The sequence below is a fragment of the Pteropus medius genome, unplaced genomic scaffold (assembly GCF_902729225.1).
Source record: "Pteropus medius unplaced genomic scaffold, Ma_sr-lr_union100, whole genome shotgun sequence".
In the NCBI taxonomy this organism is placed as follows: Eukaryota; Metazoa; Chordata; class Mammalia; order Chiroptera; family Pteropodidae; genus Pteropus; species Pteropus medius.
In genome coordinates, this window is record NW_024352839.1 from 1,341,581 (window position 1) to 1,360,505 (window position 18,925).

At 53.0% G+C, this 18,925-nt stretch overlaps 1 protein-coding gene across 2 annotated transcripts; it reads right to left on the reverse strand.

Annotated features, from left to right (window-relative positions):
- Positions 1–1,316: 1,316 nt before the first annotated feature.
- On the reverse strand, positions 1,317–17,987 carry HPN (hepsin). 2 transcript variants are annotated; one of them, XM_039850085.1, is made up of 13 exons: positions 17,603–17,987; positions 16,991–17,060; positions 11,576–11,677; positions 11,452–11,493; positions 6,147–6,276; positions 5,952–6,074; positions 5,767–5,807; positions 5,412–5,577; positions 5,122–5,312; positions 2,523–2,618; positions 2,189–2,361; positions 1,875–2,039; positions 1,317–1,659 (listed from the first exon to the last, which is right to left on the reverse strand). In XM_039850085.1, exons 2-13 carry the CDS (start codon positions 17,004–17,006, stop codon positions 1,621–1,623), a joined length of 1,284 nt encoding a protein of 427 aa, XP_039706019.1. In that variant the 5' UTR covers positions 17,007–17,060; positions 17,603–17,987; the 3' UTR covers positions 1,317–1,620. The 2 variants fall into 2 exon arrangements, with proteins under 2 accessions (XP_039706019.1, XP_039706020.1); XM_039850086.1 differs by having other exon boundaries at positions 2,189–2,331; positions 17,603–17,774.
- Positions 17,988–18,925: the final 938 nt, after the last annotated feature.

The following is an 18,925-nucleotide window of genomic DNA, read 5'->3' on the forward strand; positions in this document are numbered from 1 at the left end:
CTTTTCAGCTGATAATTACAAAGGAAAATTTACAGTCACAGCTCCGTAACTCAATACATTTCTAACAAAGCCACATGTGAGTCAAATGTCCAATTAATTCTCAAACAAGATGAGTAGGACAGCACAGCCACATGCAGATGATTTCAAAAACTGCGTGGAGCTCTGAAAACGAGAGTTGGGCTGGGGTGCTCCCAATAGACAAAGCAATGGTGGGGATCAACCATGCCAGCAGTTTCATGTTCAGAGACTGATGCTTAGAGCATTTTCCAAATGGATAGTGAGTTATTCAATGGCACTTTCCTGTGTCTATTTACGGTTTAGGAAATTGCTTGGGGGGCTTATAGTTGATGGGCAAAACATTATCATTTTTGTTATTGAAAGTCATGGGAAACAGGCACCCCAAGAGCGTTTTCCTGCAGAGCATCTGGTTTTCAACAACACAAGGACAAGACTCGGCCAAAACAAAAAACAAAACACAAAACAACCACCAAAAAAACCTTCATTTTTCAGGTTAGGGGCAGCAGCGCCCCCTGGTGGCCATCAGCCCCCCTACATGCACAAGATATGCAGATGCTCTCAAGAGGTGAGACCCAACCTCTAGCCTGGATGAAGGGATGGGGATCTCAGGCTGTGCTCACAGGGCTTGGTGCTCCTGTCTCCATCCTACAAGACCCTGTTTCCTACTTTGGCCCAAGATGGATGGCTTTTTTTATTGGGCATGTAATCCATTTTTCTGGAAATAGCACCCAATTTTCCTTTGAGGAACTCCCAACACTCATGTAGTTCTTGAGGGGTCAAACCTCCCCTCGATCCCATGCATCAGATGCAGAGTGATTTGATGAGGCCTGAGCATATGACCCAAATCTGTCCAGTGAGAGCCAGGCTGAGGTGATGTTTGTTTGTTTGTTTGTTTTTTGCTATAGCTATTGGGAAAGAAGCATTTTCTTTACAGTGGGGTGACTAAGTGGTCCATAGCATATAAGCCTAGTTTGGGTGAGTACAGGGGACATCTCTGTCTCTGGCTGTCAGGGACGCTGCTTGGAAGTGAAGCTGACCTAGAGAAAAGCAGATCTGAGAGGAAATGAGGCATAGTCCTAATGAAAAATATTTGAGCAGCTGCATCCAGCAGTATCTAAAGCCAGATGCTACAGGCCATTTCCAGTTAAGTGAGCCAATTAAAATCTTTCCTCAAAAGCCAGTGGAACTTAGAGGATCACGGTCCCTGCTTGATTGGTTCTAGGTCCTAATTCCTCTTTTCCCTCTCCCAGAAATGTCCTCATGGCTGCTTACATTTGCAAACTCAGAGGCCACGTTAATCAAAACCATCTTTATTATTTAAAGAGCAGTCTGTCATCAGGGGCACCCAAGTTGGGGTCCCCAGATGGCAGAACAATATTTACATGGGGGTCAGGAAGATGAGGCTCAGGTGGTCCCAGGGCTGAGTGGGCCCGCCACTGTGGAAAAGAGGACCCTGGAGGAAGGGTATCCTTGGACCTGTGAGCCAGGCTTGAGAAGAAAAACGTCCCATCCCAGGGCCAGGGTAGACCCCACCATGTGAGGCTGGGGCCACCTAGATCAACTTGGGCCCTGGAGGCGTGCACAAGAAGGAGAAGTCACAGGTCAGAGCTGAGTCACCATGCCGCTGGCTTCGGAGTGAGTCTGGGAAAAGACAATTGGGGGCTTCCGAGGTCTGAGAGATTTCCCTAAAAGTCCCACAGCTAACCTCCCCTCCCCGGAAGGTCTCTGAAACCCACATGTTCCATAGGGTGCCTCTTCTAGGCCTAAGCACAGGCCTCTGGAAAACCCCTCCTCCCTTTCCCCATGAGAGTCCCAGACAATTCCGCCCTCTGGCTCTATCTGAGTCCGACTTTCACCTTTATGGCCTGGAAGATCCACTCCCGGAAGTCACCAACTTTGGTGTAGACACCTGGCTTCCGGGCCAGGGCGCAACCGGTGCCCCAGCTCACGATGCCACACAGCCGCCAACGTGGTGTCCGAGAGATGTTGTCCTCACACACGAAGGGGCCACCACTGTCTCCCTGGTAGGGGAAGAGGAGGCCTTGCTGAGGCCCTCTCAGATGGCCGTGGGCTGTGGTCACAGCCCTCTGGCCCTGAGATAGGGAGCCCAACCACCCACTGTCCTGTGTCTCCATCCCTGGACAAGTGGCTGCCCCCTACAGTCCCTCACCTGGCAGGCATCAATGCCACCCTCAGGGTAGCCAGCACAGAACATCTTGGGCTTGATCTGGTTCCCGTAGAAGTCAGGGCCGTTGCAGACATCATTGCTGATTATGGGTACTCGGGCCTCCTGGAGTACCCCAGCCTGTTGGCCTAGGGGTGTGTGGGCAAGGCTGGCCAGAGCTGGGGAGCATGCACATCCTCCTTCCCTTGTAGTGCCCATCCCAGGCTCCTCAGTGACCCTACACCCCAGGGCCAACAGGCACTCAACCCACCAGACTGCCCTTCACCAGCCTGGGTCAGTCTCCCTAATGGTGGCTTCCCAGGTAGAGGACAGGACTCACCGTAGTACTGTGTGTTGCCCCAGCCGGTCACTGTACAGATCTTGCCATCCACCAGGGCCTGGCCAGCCGCTGGGAGGCACACAGACTGGATGTATTCTGTGAGAGAGATGTATTCTGCCATTCCAGCCCCGCCCTGTACCAACCTCTGTCCAGCTGCCTCCCTGTCCCCAGCACAGTCTTTCCTCTGTTCGTTGATAACAACCACAGTAGAAGTTGCCATCCACTGAGGGCTCACTATGTATAGGCGCCTTCCTGTGTCACTGCTTTTAATCTCCCATCAGCCCAGGGAGGGAGGAAGACTATTACCCCATTTTATAGAAGGGGAAATGATGCCAAGTCACTTGTCCAAAGTCTCACGATATGTCAGTGGCAGAGCCATAATTTGAACCCAGGTTGGCCCAGTTCCCCAGCCTTAACCATGGCCCATGGGGCTACCACACCCTGCCTTGAGGGTGCCTTTGTGAGAAATAGAAAAAAGCCACCTCTATCTTAAGAAACTTGACGTCCGCATCAGAAAATCATGATAAATACACCGGTCTACACCTGCCACAGTGAGAATGGTGCCCCTGAGATGTGACGTCCTTTGCAGTGCACAACCCACATAGCGGCTCTGGCAGCCCTGCCCGCTGCCTACTGACTTCACCTGCCTGAGCCTCAGAGCTCTCAGGTGCGAAATGGAAAGAATAATCGTTTCCAGAGGCTGCAGAGAGAAATTGATGAAGTGTTGAACAGCATGCCTGGCTCATAGGAAACGCTCACATAACTAGTAACGGTCACAATAGCAGTGACTACTGGCATTACTGAAGGCTCGCTGCGCGCAGGCACTGCTCGAAGCTCTTTGCTCATATTTGCCCTTTTAATCATTTCACTAACCCTAAGAAGACTTTTTACAGATGAGGGAAACAGAGAGAGAAGAGGAGACCCGTGTCTGAGATCACACACTGGCAAGTACCTGCATCTGCCCCCGAAGCGGTTACCCCAGCAGCCATGTGTTTCAAACCCAAGCCGCTCCCACCTCGCTGTGGCCCACGGACACTTCCTTACCTCCATGTTGTTAACCCCTCACTCTTTTCACGAAAGAGAAGGCTTTGTTTTGTTTAAAAAAACAAAACAAAACAAAAAAACATGTATCACTCTCTTAAATGGAAAACCAGTAAAATCAGTATCATGAATCATTAAAAAGAAAATAACTATAAAATTAAGCATAATGCAAACCATGAAGTGGTCCTGTTTCCCCTGGCAGCACAACCTGGGAGTTACAGGCACAGATTCCAGCGCCAGGTGGTCTGGGCTCAAATCTTTGCCATTTGCCAGTTTTGAGAATTTGAGTCATTATTTACCTTCTCTATGCCGGAACCTTTCCTCTGTGGAAAACGGGATCATAAAAGGACCCACCCTCCCGGGCTGGGCTGCAGTGAGAACTAAACGAGCGTGTGCTGGGAAGAGGAGGAGCTGAGCGAGTGTTGGTGTTCATGACTCTCATCACTATGACGTTATTTTACTAGATTATTTCATTATTATTATCAGACTGCTGCCGGCTAGAGGCTCATCATCATCACCATTACGACTTTGTTAGTATTATCACCATGATTTTTATTATTATTATTACACTGGCCTGCTGAAAGCTGAAGCCCAAGGCCTGCTCTCAGCCCACCAGGCACACCTGGAGAAGTGCCAGAGACACTGGCACCCCTGTGAGCCAGCCTCGCTGAGAGCACGGAAATGCTCTGGGGAGCTGCAGCGGGAATAACTCCTAACCGGCTCTCGGATTCATTCACATATTTAAAATATGTTTTTCATTTCATTTCATTTTTTTCTTGACAGCTTTTTTTTGAGCTATAATTCATATATCATACAATTCACCCACTTAGGGTATCTAAGTCAGTGGATTTTAGTAGGTTCACAGATAGACATCGAATAGCATGCTGGGCAATGGGAAGATGCATCCACCACCACAAATCAATTTTAGAACATTTTCATCACCCTCAGAAAAACCCTCTGTTCTTTACCCATCACCTCCCAATCTCCCCACCCCCATCCCTACCCCTGGCAACCACTGACCTGCTTCCTATCTCTGTGGATGTGCCTATTCTGAACACTCCATATAAATGGAATCGCATAGTGGCTTTTGTGTCTGACTTCTTTCTCAGCATAATGTTTTCAAGGGTCATCTACTGCGTATCATAAATCAGGACTTCATTCCTTTTCATGGCCAAATATTATTCTATTGTATGAATTGACCACATTTTTATCCATGTATCAGCTAGACATCCAAGTTGTTTCCATCTATCGACAGCTGTGAATAACACTGCTGTGAATGTTTGTGTCCAAGTTTCTGTGTGGACGTGTGTTTTCATTTCTTTGGGCATAGCGATTCCTCTGGGAGTAGAATCGCTGGGTCACGTGGTAACTCCCCGTTCCCCTTTTTGAGGAACCGCCAGACCTTTCCAAAGGGGCTGCACCAATCACTCCAATGTAACGGACGCAGCTGTGCCTTGTCAAAAGCATTTCCTTTAACATCATGGACTCTTAGACCCCCGGCCCACCCTCTGTCTCAGCCTCTGGAGTCCCTAGACCAAGGCTCGGCCCCCAGACTTACCTGTGAAGGGCAGGGAGCTGGAGAGGTGGACCAGGGCGATGTCATTGCTATTCTCCTCACTGTTGGGGTCTCGAAAGGGGAGATAGCCCCCATGGTAGATTACTGCCTGCACCCCCAGCTGCAGGCCGTGGGGTGAGGCCTGGGCCACAGCGCCGGCAAACACCCGCCATCGAGACAGGACCCGGTTCCGCCTACCAGGGAATAGGAGGGGAGGGTGGCAGCCTGCCTGGGCACAGCCTGTCCACCTCACTGCTCCCTGCTGCCCGCTCAGCACCGTGGGAGTCACTCACTCAGGGAAGCAGTGGGCAGCTGTCAGCACCCAGTCTCCAGACAGCAGGGACCCCCCACAGAGGTGTGCTCCATCGTAGCGAAGACTGACTTGCCATGGCCACCTGCCCAGGCTGGTGTCCTGGCCTCCTACAATGCGGTCTACAGGCAGCTTCCTGCGGCCACAGTCTGTGGGAGACAGGCAGTCAGGGGCAGCTGGGGGTCTGTGAGAACACACCCTACTCTGGGGCATGGGAGGGGACGTGACCCAGCCCTGAGGGAGTCTGAGAGGACACAGCCCCATCCTTGGGGGACCTAAGGGGACACGGTCCTGCCCAGGGGGCCTAAGTAAGAGAGTTCTGAGTTTCAGGGTCTCACCTTGGCAAATGATAGCCAGGAAGCGGCCCCTGGGACAGTCACTGTAAGAGAGACAGCGATGGGGACAGAGAGAAACAAAAAGAGAGGCTACTTCAGACAGATGGAAGGACAGTGAGGAAGAGTGGATGCCTGGGGGGCTGTGGGGCCCGGGGTGTGTGTCCTCACCCGCCCGCAGCCCTCCTCACCACACAGAGATGACGTCCAGCAGCCTCCGGGCATGGGGCAGCCTTCCCTCGTCCACACAGAAGAAGCCCGACGTGCCGTTGGCGCCTGCCGTCCGCACATCCAGCTCCGAGTGGGCCAGTGCCCTGGGCGGGGCAGGGGTCAGGCCTGCTCCTCCCACCCTCCCACTGCCACCCTTCCACGAGGCACCCCAATACCTGAGGAAGCCCATCTCCTCACAGCTGAGTCCCGCCACCCTGGCGTTGGAGCGTGAGGAGCACAGCAGCCGCCAAGTCCCCTCCGTCTCGTCAAACACTGTGAGCCGAGCGTCTGCTGGGCTGACCTGTACTGCAGGGCGACAGAACAGGCCACCTGGGTCACCTTCCCACCCCAGCCCTTCCTGGCCTGCTCTCTGGTCATGTGGTTCTAGTCCTGAGTCCCAGGAGGGCTGACTAGAGCATCCCGGGCCATCTACACTCTTGATTGCATCCAAAAGGGCACAGGACTCAACTCAGACCAAGGAACGTGGCGCTGGGACTTTGGCTGGCCATGGAGAGAACCGGGGGACCGCCCCTTTCCACTGAGATTCCTAAGCTGGTTGTTCGTGTGCTGTAAGTGTGAGACTTCACTGAGACATTTGAAAATCAATCTCCCAAGAGAATGGTGTGTGAGACTGGACCTTCCGGGCCCATCTTTGCCCCCTGGAGGGGGAAAATAAGCCAACATGGAGAGAAACCAAGAGATTCCTGATTCACAGTTTTAAAGCCCCTCCTGGAGCCAGGCTTGAAGAACCCCTCAGAATTGTTGGTTAAGTAAGTTAATCATTTCTTTTTTTGTTTAGCCAGTTTCATTATTTTCTTTTTGTCTTTTGTCATCTAAAGTCCCTTGGCTAATACATCAGATTGCTAAAAAATTTAAATATAGTCTTTTTAAAAAAAGAGAAAAGAATAGCTATCTTTTCTGCAGGACTTGTGAGAACCTTGAATATACTAAAGTACATGACAATTCCCCAAGCTGAGATGTAATATACATTCATTCATTTATTCAACAAACATTACCTAAGTGTTAACTAGACACACACTCCATACCCAGTTCTGTGAGAGGTGATTCTGGGTACATGAAGATGACTGAAACAGGCCTCACTAAGCCAAAATCTGGGGGTGGACAGATGACAATAAAAAAGTCACCCAACCAAACACAACCTTGCAAACTGAGAAAGGGCAGGGTAGAGACAGACAGAAAGGCTGGAGAAAGCTTATGGAGGTTCCTCATGTCTGGGGCTGGCAGTGAGAACTGATGAGGCCTCAGCCCCTCACGTGCTCCCCACGCATGGCCAGAGGACCCTTGTTCACACGTAAGCCAGGTCACAGCCCTGTATTTGTTAACATTTGTTAACATCATTAGCTGCATTTGTTAACATTCACCAAACACTCGGTGCGTGCGGGCTCTAGTTTAGGCAATGAACAAATCAGATAAAACCCCTGCTCTGTGCAGCTCACAGGCCAATAGGTAAGACGGATAATGAAAGGAACAAATAAGGAAAATAGATTGTGTGTCACAAAAGAAGGGGCCAGGGAGACGAATCAAGCTTAACAGAGGTGGGGTGCTGGTGAGTGCAGTGAGGTTGCGATCTTCAGTAGGTAGGAAGAGAAAGCCTCACCCGGAAGGTGGTAAGCAAGCGAAGACCTGAAGGAAGTGAGAAAGAGAGTTGTGGAGACAGGTGAGGGAGCAGAGAACTAGGCCAAGGGAACTGCAAGAGCGAAGATCCCAAGGCAGTGGGGGTGCTGCGGGGGGCGGACTGTTGAGGAACAGCGAGGGGCTGGAGCAGAGTGAGTAAAGGGGAGACAGACCGAATCAACACTAGGACTTTGCTGGTAGCTGGAATGAGGTGCACCCAGGGAGTCTCTGAGCCAGGAGGGCCCTGACCTGCCTCAGGGGTTCACAGGCTCCCTCTGGCTGCATGGGGAGCAGACTGTGGGGGCAGGGGTGGGAGCAGGAGGCCAGGGAGGAGGCAGCCGTGAGGTCCAGGAGACAGAGGATGGAGCTGGGCCAGTGCAGGGGCAGAAGAGATTAGATTCGGAACAGATTTTGTGAGTGGAGCCCACAGGGTTTGCGGACAGATTGGATGTGAGTATGAGGAAAAGAAAGGGGTCAAGGACAATTCCATGGTGTTTGGTATGAGCCATGAGAAGGACAAAGCTGCCGTCGGCCAGGATGGGGAAGGCAGGGAAGGGAGGTTGGGGGTCGGATCAGGTGTGGGCCTCTTGTCCTTTTCTCCCGAGTCTCCTGCATGGCTGGTGTGTTGAGAGCACATTCTGGGAAACCAAATCAGTTTTGCATCCTCTCAGGAGGAAGCCGGTGAGGCCCACCAGAGCTGAGCGGTCTTCCCGCAGCCCCGAAGATTAAACAAGGGGAGGCAGGACCTCCAGGGAGAACCCCGTCATACCGAGCACCAGCTGTGTGCCAGCGCTATGCTACCTGCTCTCCCTGCCACCGTCGACCAAGTCCTCACCAAATCTCTGAGGCCACAAAGATCATCCCAATTTTCCAGAAGGGGAAGCTAAAGCTCAAAGAGGTGAGGTGACTTGCCCAACATCATCGCCAAGTGAGTGAAAGGCAGAGAGAGGATTTGCATTCAGGCCTGAGTGACTCGAAACTCCAAGCTTTTAACGCTGCCCTGCACAGCCTCTCAGGCGACTTCCCCTCCTGAGGGTCAAACAATAACAGCACAGTAACAACACTGGCTACATTTCCCAAGGATGTCAGTGGGCCGGCCGCACGCTGTGTGTCATATCTGGGAGGGGCCTTGAATCCCACAGCTATCCTGGGAGGTAGAGACCATTTCTGTGCTCATCTTACAGATGGAGAAACCGAGCCTCAGAAAGGATGTACTTGCCCCAGGGGCATTCTGCTAAGAACTGACAAAATCAGGATTTGAACCTAGACCTACCGGCCTACATACTCCCTACTCCTTCTGTGGGTCTCACAGAGGCCCTTACTTGTCCCCACCCCAGATATACTCATGCGCAGCCCGGGCAGGAGCCCCCGGCTGACCTGCCTTAACTATGGCCCCCTGCCCCGGGGCAGGTGCAGGGGGTGCTTGGCACCTCTGAACTGTGGTGCTCAAAACCCCCAGTTCCAAGACCAAGGCTTTGGGTTTGAGACACCAACTCAGGTAGGGAGGAATTCTTATTTTGAAATGACTTCTCAGTGCTCCAGAGATGCGATTTCCAGCAAGTATGAGGTTTTAGGAAAACATTATCATTTTATGGCTGTGTGTTGGGCAAGGTGGGCGGGGGAGGGAATAGAAAATGCCCCCTCCTTTATTTTTAAAGCCACCTTTTGTGTCGCTGTTTCTTACCTTTAAACTCTTTATTCTCATTTGTATTATTTTAAGCAATACAGGCTGTGTTCTGGGTCACTGGTTTGCTTACCAAATTGTCTGACATATCTGGAGGTGTGACAATCCCAGAAAAATGAGGTGGGGACATAGTTTGGGGGTTGTTTCTATTTGTTTTGTAATTTCCCAACACTTTTGAAAAACCCAAGTGTAGCTGAAGGGCGAGAGTGCTGGTGCTGGCCCGTGCCGGGTCTGAGTCACTGCCTGGCCACCTGCCTTCCAGCCGGAGGCCCGGGACAGGTTAGTTCATCTCGGCAATTTATCTTCGTGCTTACTCATTTAGCAAAGACTTCCTGAGCCCCTATCATGTGCAGGACATGATCGAGCAGGAAACAAAATGCTCCTGCCTTCCTGAAATTCACCAGGGGTAAACAATCCACTGAGAGTGTGAGAGTTTTAACCGGGGAAGGGGAATGACCACAGGCACGGGTGGTAGCATGGAGTCTGCGGGGGCAGGAAGGCCTTGCCAGGAAAGTTAAAGCCTGACAGATGAGACATGTTTACCAAGTTGGCTGAAGAGCCAAGCACTGCATGGACCATCATGTCCTCTAATTCTCACCCCCAGCTTACAGATGAGGACATCAAGACTCAGAGAGGGCAGGGCTGGTGTGAGGCCCCGCTGCTCAGCAGTGACACTTGCAGAACCCCAAAACCTGCTTCTAGGTGTGAACTGGAAAGAGGTGGGTGAACAAAGGCTGTGGTGCCAGGAGGGTCCTTCGAGAGCCAAGAGCATGTATAAGGTGAGAGCAGAGACGGCCCACACCCTAAAAGCCTGTGAGCTGTTGGAATTTTAGCTCGGTGGCAGTGGGGAGCCATGGAGGGGCTTTCAGCAGGGGAATGATCCCTCTACCCTGCCACTTATGCAACATGTGGTCTTGAGCAAGTCGGTTCATTTTGCTGGGACTCAGTTGCCCCCAGATGCAAAACAAGGGTGATGGTAATAGCCTCAGCTCCACAAGGCTACTATGCAAAGACTGTAGACAGGGCCTGGTGATATGCGAGCCCTCACTGTGGCAACTCATCTGGCTGTTTCTTGAGAAACAAGAGCGGTTAGTAGGTCTACACAAGAGCTGGATCCAGGCTGCCTGGGTTCAGATCCCAGACCTGCCACTTACTAGCTCTGTGACTTGCAGCAAGTCACTTGGCCTTTCTGGGCCTTGGCGTCCCCATATTAAAATGGGCTGTTGCGAGGATTGAACGTAAAGCCCAAGGACCTGGTATGCGTGAATGCTAAGTGCTGGCTGTGACGACTCACACTGATGCTGGCTTTTTCCTTGTGTGGATTTTCATTTCTTCTCTTAATGTGAGCTGAGTCCTTTGTGGAACTAGATGAGGATCGAGGGAGTGAAAAATACCTCCCTTCCTTCCTGCTGCCCTGTGCCACGGGATGGCACGTGGGACAATTCATTCACTCATTCCGCAGTGGGCTTCTGTGTCTATGTATCAGTGTGGCCATTCCTCCTGTTGCAGACATATCTCTACCAGGCAAGTCTAAGGGCCATTTGTGGCCCTATCGGTGACCAGTTATGTGTCTTCTCTGGTCCTCACTTTCCACATCTGTGAATGGGGATAATTGCAGCTGCCTCCTAGGGGAGCTAGAAGGGTTTGCTAGTTTCATACAGCACCTCTCAGATATGTTTTGTCTGCGCCCTGTAGTAAGAAACATAATTTTCCACTATGATGTGGCCCTAAACTTAGATTTTCTGGGGCAAACCATCCCGTTGCTCTGAGCTTCAGTGTCCATCTCTAAAAGGGAGAGAATAACAGTCCCACCCTCATAAAACCAAAACAAAACATTAACAAGTGTTTTTCTTACTGAGAGAAATGCACTCGAATATTTTCTAAGCTAATCTATTCATTACTTTTAAAAATGTGGTTTCCTACTCACTAATTTAATTTTATGATGCATTAATAGGCATCACATTTAAAGTCTGAAAAACATTGAGTTAGACAAGTGCTTAGGACAGCGCCGGGTCCTGAGCAGGCACTCAACAGGAGTGCTCTACTGTTACTAGCATTTCTTTTTGCGTGCGTGCATTCATTCAAAAAATTCTTCTATTGAGCTCCCACAGGTACAGGTTTCCTGCAGGGCTTCCCAGAGGGTCCCAGTCTGCTTTACTCACCCAGATACAGCGGCTCCTGATCACTCCTGAGTAGAACAGTCACTGTAGAGAAGACAGAGGTAAGGGCAGGCACGCTGGGGCCACGGGGGCAGGGGAGGGTAGAGGCACAGGGAACCACTCTCACCGATGGCCCAGGACGCTGCCCCGATGCCTGTCAGGAGCAGCAGGGTCCCCGCAGTGAGAGCTGCCACCTTGGGTCCAGAGCAGCATGGCACAGTCCGGCCACCTGCAATAGACACCATGCTGGTACCACTGCCAGGCCTGTCCTCGTCAGGGCAGGGTCTAGGCACAGGGCCAGCTCTGCCCTACCCCCAGAGCTAACAGCATGCCTGAGTCTGCCATGCCCTGGTCCCAGTTTCCTCAGGCGGATCAGTTGGCAGGGTTGTCCCTCCCCTGCTGCAAGGACAACCAGGTGTCCAGTTCCCTAAGGGTTCCAGCTGGGAAGGGGCGTGGCTGGGACAGCTGCCACCTTCCCTGCCTGCACTCCTAGCACTTAGAGGATTTCTCCTCCCCAATGACACTGCTTCTGTGGCTCCCTCATCACCTCGGGCCATCTCCTCTTGGACCTCTCACTTCCGCTAACTTTCCCAGAGCTAACTTTCCCAGAGGTTCTCGGAGCCTCTTGGAAGCCGTGACCCCTGACCTTTGCCCTCTGGCAGCTCCCTTTCCTGCTGTTTGGCATTTCCTCAGGGCCTCATTTCTCTTTGCTGTTCTAGACTCTCTGTCCCTGGGTAACCCCCAAAACCAGACCTCTCCCTAGGACCCAGTTCCAAGGACAGCTTTGCCCCTGGAGATTGAGAACCTAAGTTTGGAAATTTGCCAGCTTGCCTTAAAAATACCGGCCTTTCCCCCTCTTAGCTGGTACCTTGGGCAGGTAACATCACCTCTTTAAGCCTCAGCTCCCTCATCTATTTCTTGGGCACCCACCTAGCACTCACCTCTAAAAATAATACTTTAAAGTTCTTTTAAATAATAACAGTAATAGCCAAACTCTTATCAGATGCTTACTATGTGCCAAGCACTGCTCTAAATGCATTAACTTATTTAGCGCTGACCTCACTTATGATTCCCATTTTTCAGATAGAAAAACTGAAGCTCAGAGAAGGAGAGTCACATGCCCGAAGCGACTTAGCCAGGAAGAGGCAGTGCTGAGTCCTGAATCCTTAGCAGATTTGGCGCTGGAGCGCAAACACATAACCACTAAGCCACGCTATCCCTCCCTGTGCTGTAGTTCCTGGCATATAGCAAGTTCTCCATCAATGTTTTGAAATCATTAAAGCTGTGTGGTCCTGGGCAACTCCCTTCAACTGTCTGGGGCTCTCTTCTCATGGGTAAAATGGAGCCTTATTCATTGATTGTTCTGTTGAGCATCTGCTGTGTACCTGGCACCATTCTAGGCTCTCATCCAGGCTCACATCCCAGAACAGACAGATGAGATGCTGGCTCTCATGGGGCTCACAGTCTCATATGTGTAAGGCGAGGGGAAGAAGTAAACAAGTCAACAAGTCAACAAACTTGATAATTTCCAGGTTGTGGCAAAGTCTATGAAGAAAATAACGCAGGTTGGGGGCAGCAAGTGGCTTCTGTAGGTGTTCTGGGAGGGCCTCCCTAAGCAGTGACTTTCGAGCTGAGACATGAAGGGTGAGGCCAGTAATGCAAAGACATCAAGAAAGAGCTTTGCGGGCAGAGGGAACAGCACAGGCAAGAATGAGCATGGTCTGTTAGAGGGCAAGAGAGATCACTGATGAGACCAGGATGAAATGAGCTTGGGGAAGGCAGTGGGACCAAGGTGGGGGCCAGTTAGGGAGGCCTGGCCTCCTAAGAAGAAATAGGATTTTATTCTCAGTGCAACAGGGGCCCTGGGGATTATAAGCCAATCCCTTTGTTAGGGATTGCAGGATGACCAAAGGGAAAAGGCTACTAAAAGCTTTCAGCTGGGCCTGGCATGCACCAAGCAAGCTCTTGGAACAGAGTGAAGAATAGTCCAGGGCCTTCTTGAGATGCCCATTGTCTGGGTATCTTAAGAATTTGAGAATCCAGCAGTTCCCCTGAAGGCATGAGAGAACACTCCCTCCCTCCAAAGAGGCCCACTGGCTCAGCCCCAGCTGGCTGAGCCTCCCTGTCTCAAGAGTGCCTCTCAGGCCTACCCCCCAACTCTATACCAGCCATCTTCCTGGTTCTAGTGGAAGGACTTGGCTCCTTGCAACCATCAGGCTGGTCCTGGTTCATTTGTTTTCAGATGTGCTCTGCCACTCAGGGGTCAGCCTAGAGACTCTAGTATGTCTGCTGGAGCAGGAAACGTTGCCACTCCATGTCCTCATGACCTCTTTCCATGACCTTTGGTTCAGGGAATTTCAAGCAATCTCAGAACAGGTGCTTGTAGTGGGACAGGAAGCATCTTCATTCTGTAAGGGGACCATTCTGGTCGTGATTCTTCACGAGCAATAGGGCCTTTGCAATTGGTAAGCCGGCTCCCCCACCCGCCCTCACCCTGTCAACTTCTCCCAGAGGCTCTGCTCCCTGCCCTTCCAAGAGCACCTAGCTATCCTTGTCTTCTCACAGGACAGTTCTTCTGCCCCCATTTGGCTATAAAACCCTCACAAGTGACATCTCTGGCTCCTTGTCTCTAAAACCATTCACCTGATGGCTCTGTGTCTCGGTCCTCCTCAGACCCAACTCCAACTTGCCTCATTTGGCTTCTGAAACACCACAAGCACCTGACTTTCCTTCCACTTTTCTGATGGTGCCTTCTCCATCTCCTGACCTTCTATCCACTCCCTGAAATCTGGAGTTCATAGGGCGGGCCACGTCTCCTCCCCCTCAAGCCTCTCTAGTTCCAAGTCTTTCTCACCCACCTCCACAGCCTCAGTTTCCCTTTTCTGTCCCAAGGCCTAGACTCTTCTTAGTCCCAGATTCAGGGGTCCCGCAGCCTCTTAGATGCCTCCTCCTAAAATCCCCTGGGCCCTTCACACTTCCCAGGCCCACATACTGGCCTCTGTGTCTTCCCACATCCCCAGGTACCATCTCAGAGGCCCTCATTCTCAGGACTGTCTCTCCTCTTCAGGACACCTCCCTCCCTCAGAACCTGCCAGCTCCACAGCCTGCAGGCCTCCCAAGTGTCTCCTGCCACCCTCTCCTTCCCTGTCCCCAACCTCATCCAACCCCTGGCTCAGGCTCCCCTTCTGGTCCAGACTCTGCACAGAAGCCTGGGGCTCTTCTTAAATATTAAATCCAACCTGTTCCTTCTGTCCCTAGAACCCTCCACAACTCCCCAGTGTCCCCTAGGACAGAGTCTAAGGCCCTCAGCTCTGTAGTGCCAATCCCTCTGTGATATAAGCATGGCTGTTAAAAATTTGGGGTTGCCAAGTCCCAGGCAGCCACATGGGTCATTATCAGACTTCTGAGAGAGTTTCCAAAAAGCACCCCAAATCATAGAACTTATAAAACAGAAGTTAGAAAAGAGAAGTAAAGAATAACCCCCAGGGCCATCTTGTAAAGAGACCCAGCACTGCCAAGGCAGCATCGGCCCCTCGCCGAAAAAAGTCCGAACAGAGCCTGGTCCAGCTCGCACACCTCACCACCCTCCCAGCTCCATTCCCAACTTTACTTCCAGAAATACCCAAAGTATGTGTGTGCCACTGCACCCCCACCTGTTTGTCACCCCCAGCACTTAGCTAGCCTCTTCCCTCTGCCTGGCACACCCTGCCTCCTCTCCTCATCCTGAGTGTCAACTTAGATATCACCTCCTCCAAGTCTAAGTCCCCAGGGAGCACCAAGACCCTCCCTCGCCTTGGGCCTACTTCAGCCCATAATGGTAACACAAATGCGAGCAGCCACTGCAGCAGCGATGGCTCTCAAATCACACACCAACTCACAACCCTGTCCAAACCCTGTCCTGCAGTTTCCTTAAATCCTTGCAACTGTTCGTGAGGGAGATACCATTGCCATCATCTCCGGCTTACTGATAAGGAAAGGAGGCCCAGAGTGGTGCAGCCAGCTACCCTGGGTCACCCAGCAGGTAAGCGCAGCACCAGAACCTTTCGGCATCCATGTCCAGGTTGGACCACCTCCTCCTCTGTGTCCAGGTTGGACCACCTCCTCCTCTGTGTCCTCCACCCCTCCAGCCCCAGCAGCCGGACTCCCCTCCAAGACTGGGACGGGCTGCCCGAGGATGCACTGGAGTCTACTCTGTCTCAGTGCTCTCTACATCCAGACCTGTCTCTGGCCATCCTTTCTAGCATGCTCTATTTTTCTTCTCGAGTTCATTCACCCATAGGCCCCAACCCTGGTGACTCTCTCTAGTCAGCTCCAGGAAAGAATTCTCCAAAAGGCATGGAGCGCTACTGTCCCCCTGCTCAGCAAGGGCGCAGGGCCTTCTCCTGAGCCATTGGGAGCCTGGATGCACTCTGGGCCAGAGCTGAATGGTCAAGGGTCTGAGTGGCTAGCTGCTGAGACCCTAGGAGGCCAGTGATCCACGCTGGTCATTTCAGGTGACACACACAGCGCTTCCTGCATTTAAATCATCACATCACCCTGTGGGGTGTGCACATCCCCATTTTACAGATGAAGAAATTGAGGCCCAGAAGGGGTAAGCTGTTTGCTCGGGGCCTCGTAACTAGAAAGGGCCACCGACTAGGACTGAACCCAGCGAGCCTAATTCCAAAAAGAAGAGAGGGAGTCTGCCCAGCTGCGGAGGGTGGGGAAGAAAGGCCTCCCATCCTCGGCCCCTCCAGCTGACTCCCAAGTGTGGAAGAAGTTGAGAGGGATCCAGGCTACAGGGAGCCCTGGCTAGGGGCTACCAAGAGTCCTTGAGTGCCAGCCCCTCTGCAGTGGCTTCACCCTGCCATCCTGGAGTGGTTTTCCCCTTCTTTCTCTCCTCTCCATCTGTCCAGCTGAGTCCAAAGTCTTCCCTCTGCTCTTTTGCCCACAATGCCAGAAGGTGGGAGGAATGTCTGGAATGGGTGGGGGTCTCGAGTCCTAGGACTCCAAGGTTCACAGCGTACATTTGATGTGCCCAGACCCCTTGCTGGTGTCCCTGCTCCCAACAGCCTCACGTAGGTAGGTAGGTAGGTAGCATTAGGATCCATGTTTGACCCAGGGGGGAATTGAAATCCAGACAAATGATGCCACTTGCATAAGATCACACAGTAAAGAAGTGGCAGAAGCAGATTCAAATGCAGGCCAGTGTGTCTGACTCCAGAGTCTGTGTCCTTAACTATGACAGCCGGTCTCCCCACCATAATCTCAAGCAGAAGAGAGGTCCAGGGTCAGCTGAGGAACCTCTAGGAGGTGAGGGGAAACTGAGGCAAGGAACCAAGAATGTCATATTGGGTAGCAGGGCAGCAGGTGGTAGCACAGCCCCACGGCAAATCTGGTTAACAGTTAATCAAGTGGAGAAGGCTTCAGAAGGGGCTGGTGATGGGCCCAGGATGGGTGCCAGAGAGAGGGGGCTCTGAGGGGACAGAGGGCTGGGAAGAGAGTACAGAGGGAGGAGCACCAGACAGAGCCAAAGTCGGGGCTCAGGGAAAGGGGGACTTACCCTCCTTCTCCGCCATGTCACGGCCTCTTGTTAATGATTCCCCGGCTGACCTCCTGGGCCGGGGCAGGGCCTGTGGGGAGATGGACGGGGAGGCAGGGCCTGGGGGAGCCCAACCCAGCCTAGTGCCCCCAGTCCCAGGCGCCCATCCAGGGAGGCTGGAGGAACTGGGCCCTGGCCAGAGCACGCTGTGATCACGGATGCAGATTGGGTTGGGTTCAAGGATGGGGTCAGTGTCTGACCAGTGGCCATGGGTACACCCGGATCATAGGGCTGGGGGCTCCCATGCCTGGGCCCGAAGTGGAGGGGACTGAAGGTCTGAACTCCTGGGTCCAAGGGAGCAGAGAACAGGGGCCTGAAATCCTGGGTCCTGGGGAAAGAGGGTTTGGGGGCCCAGACTCCTTGGTATGAGCGAGGAGGGGTGTAGGGGCCCAGACTCCTGGGTCTGAGGGAGGAGGAGTTCCAGGGACCTGGAACTCCGAGGTCCTTAGAGAGAAGTCAGAGAGCCCGCTCTTGGGGTCTCTGGGAGTCTCTCTGTTGGGAGGCAGGCATTCGGTTGGGTGGGGCAGGAGGACCCATGTCCTGGGGTCTGGAATTGAGGGCCCTGATCCTTACCCTGGGGTCCTGCAGGTGGGGCCGGAGCTGAGAGATGGTGCCGATTGAGGGTCAGTCTCCAGGCCGGGGCAGGAGCATGGTGGCCCCTCAGCAGTGGCGGCAGGGAGGCAGAGGCAGCCGCGGCGTGGGGCCTGCTAGGCCTGGCTGCCTCACCTGAGGAGGAGGGGGCTGGGCCGGAGGCGGGGATAGGGGCGGGGAGGGGCCAAGCAAAAGGACTGGCAGCACCAGAGGCCACCTGGCAGTTGGGGCAGGGTTTGCAGGGGCTGAGAGGTAGGCCCAGGTGTGCCGGTCTGAGGGAAGTGGGAGCACGGACAGGCTTGGCCTGACGACCAGGGGTGTGGGGAGACAGAGAAGGCTGGGGGTGCTTACAGGACTAAAGGATGGGGATAGGTATTAGAGGGAATCAGAGAGCCGCAACTGCCCCAAGCCCACCCTGCCCTGCACTTCTGCCCTCCCTGCCCGGAGCCCCCTCTGCCCCCAGCTCACACCTGACTCTGTCCCCTGCACCCTGTCGGCTCTGAACAAGGTGGTCCCGTCCTGGCTTTGGTTCAGGAGGCCCGCCCGTATCCATCCCTCAGTCCTCCCCACTCAGCTCTTGGCCGGCCTCTGCCCCTTCCCATGTCCCCAGCCCAGCCCACATCTGCTTTGCCCTGCCCAGCTCACCCTACCCAGCTCCCTCCCCCCAGCTGCTTTCCTACAAGTCACGGGGGCTGGTTTGCTTTGGCAGCCTCTCTGCCGCCTGCAGCAGTGACCTCTGGAGCCAGGAAAGACCTAGATAGGGGGAAGGGGGCTTGGCCTGGAAAAGGCAACAGAGTGCTGAGGCCTAAGCCAAGTGACCGGAAGTGTCCAGAGGCATATACACACTGTCCCACCAGCGGTCGAGAGTGATCCACATCACACCCCAGGGCCAAATAAACACCCAGACACACAAGGGTCACCATCAGACACCTGCCTGTGGACAACCACATAAACACAGGCCATGGCTGCTCTCCCCAGATAAGCTGTCCCCACACAATCCAACCCACCTGCTCACCCATGTACCCCCTTCCACTCAGAGCCACAGCCTCCCACAGGGGAGACGCCTGTGTAGACTTGGTGCTACCCAGCCCCTAGTCTCTCGTTCCTTCTCTCCCTATTCACGTTCCTCTCTCTTCTTCCCTGTCTCCAACTCCCATCACTCCAGAGAGACTCATAGTACTGAGGAAGAGCGAAGAAATAAATTGGAGTCACTATAGACAAGCTGCTAAATTACCAGAATCAAGTAGGCTGAGGTATGAGGAGACAGTTCTATTCCTGTTTTAACTAGCCTGGAAACTTAAACTT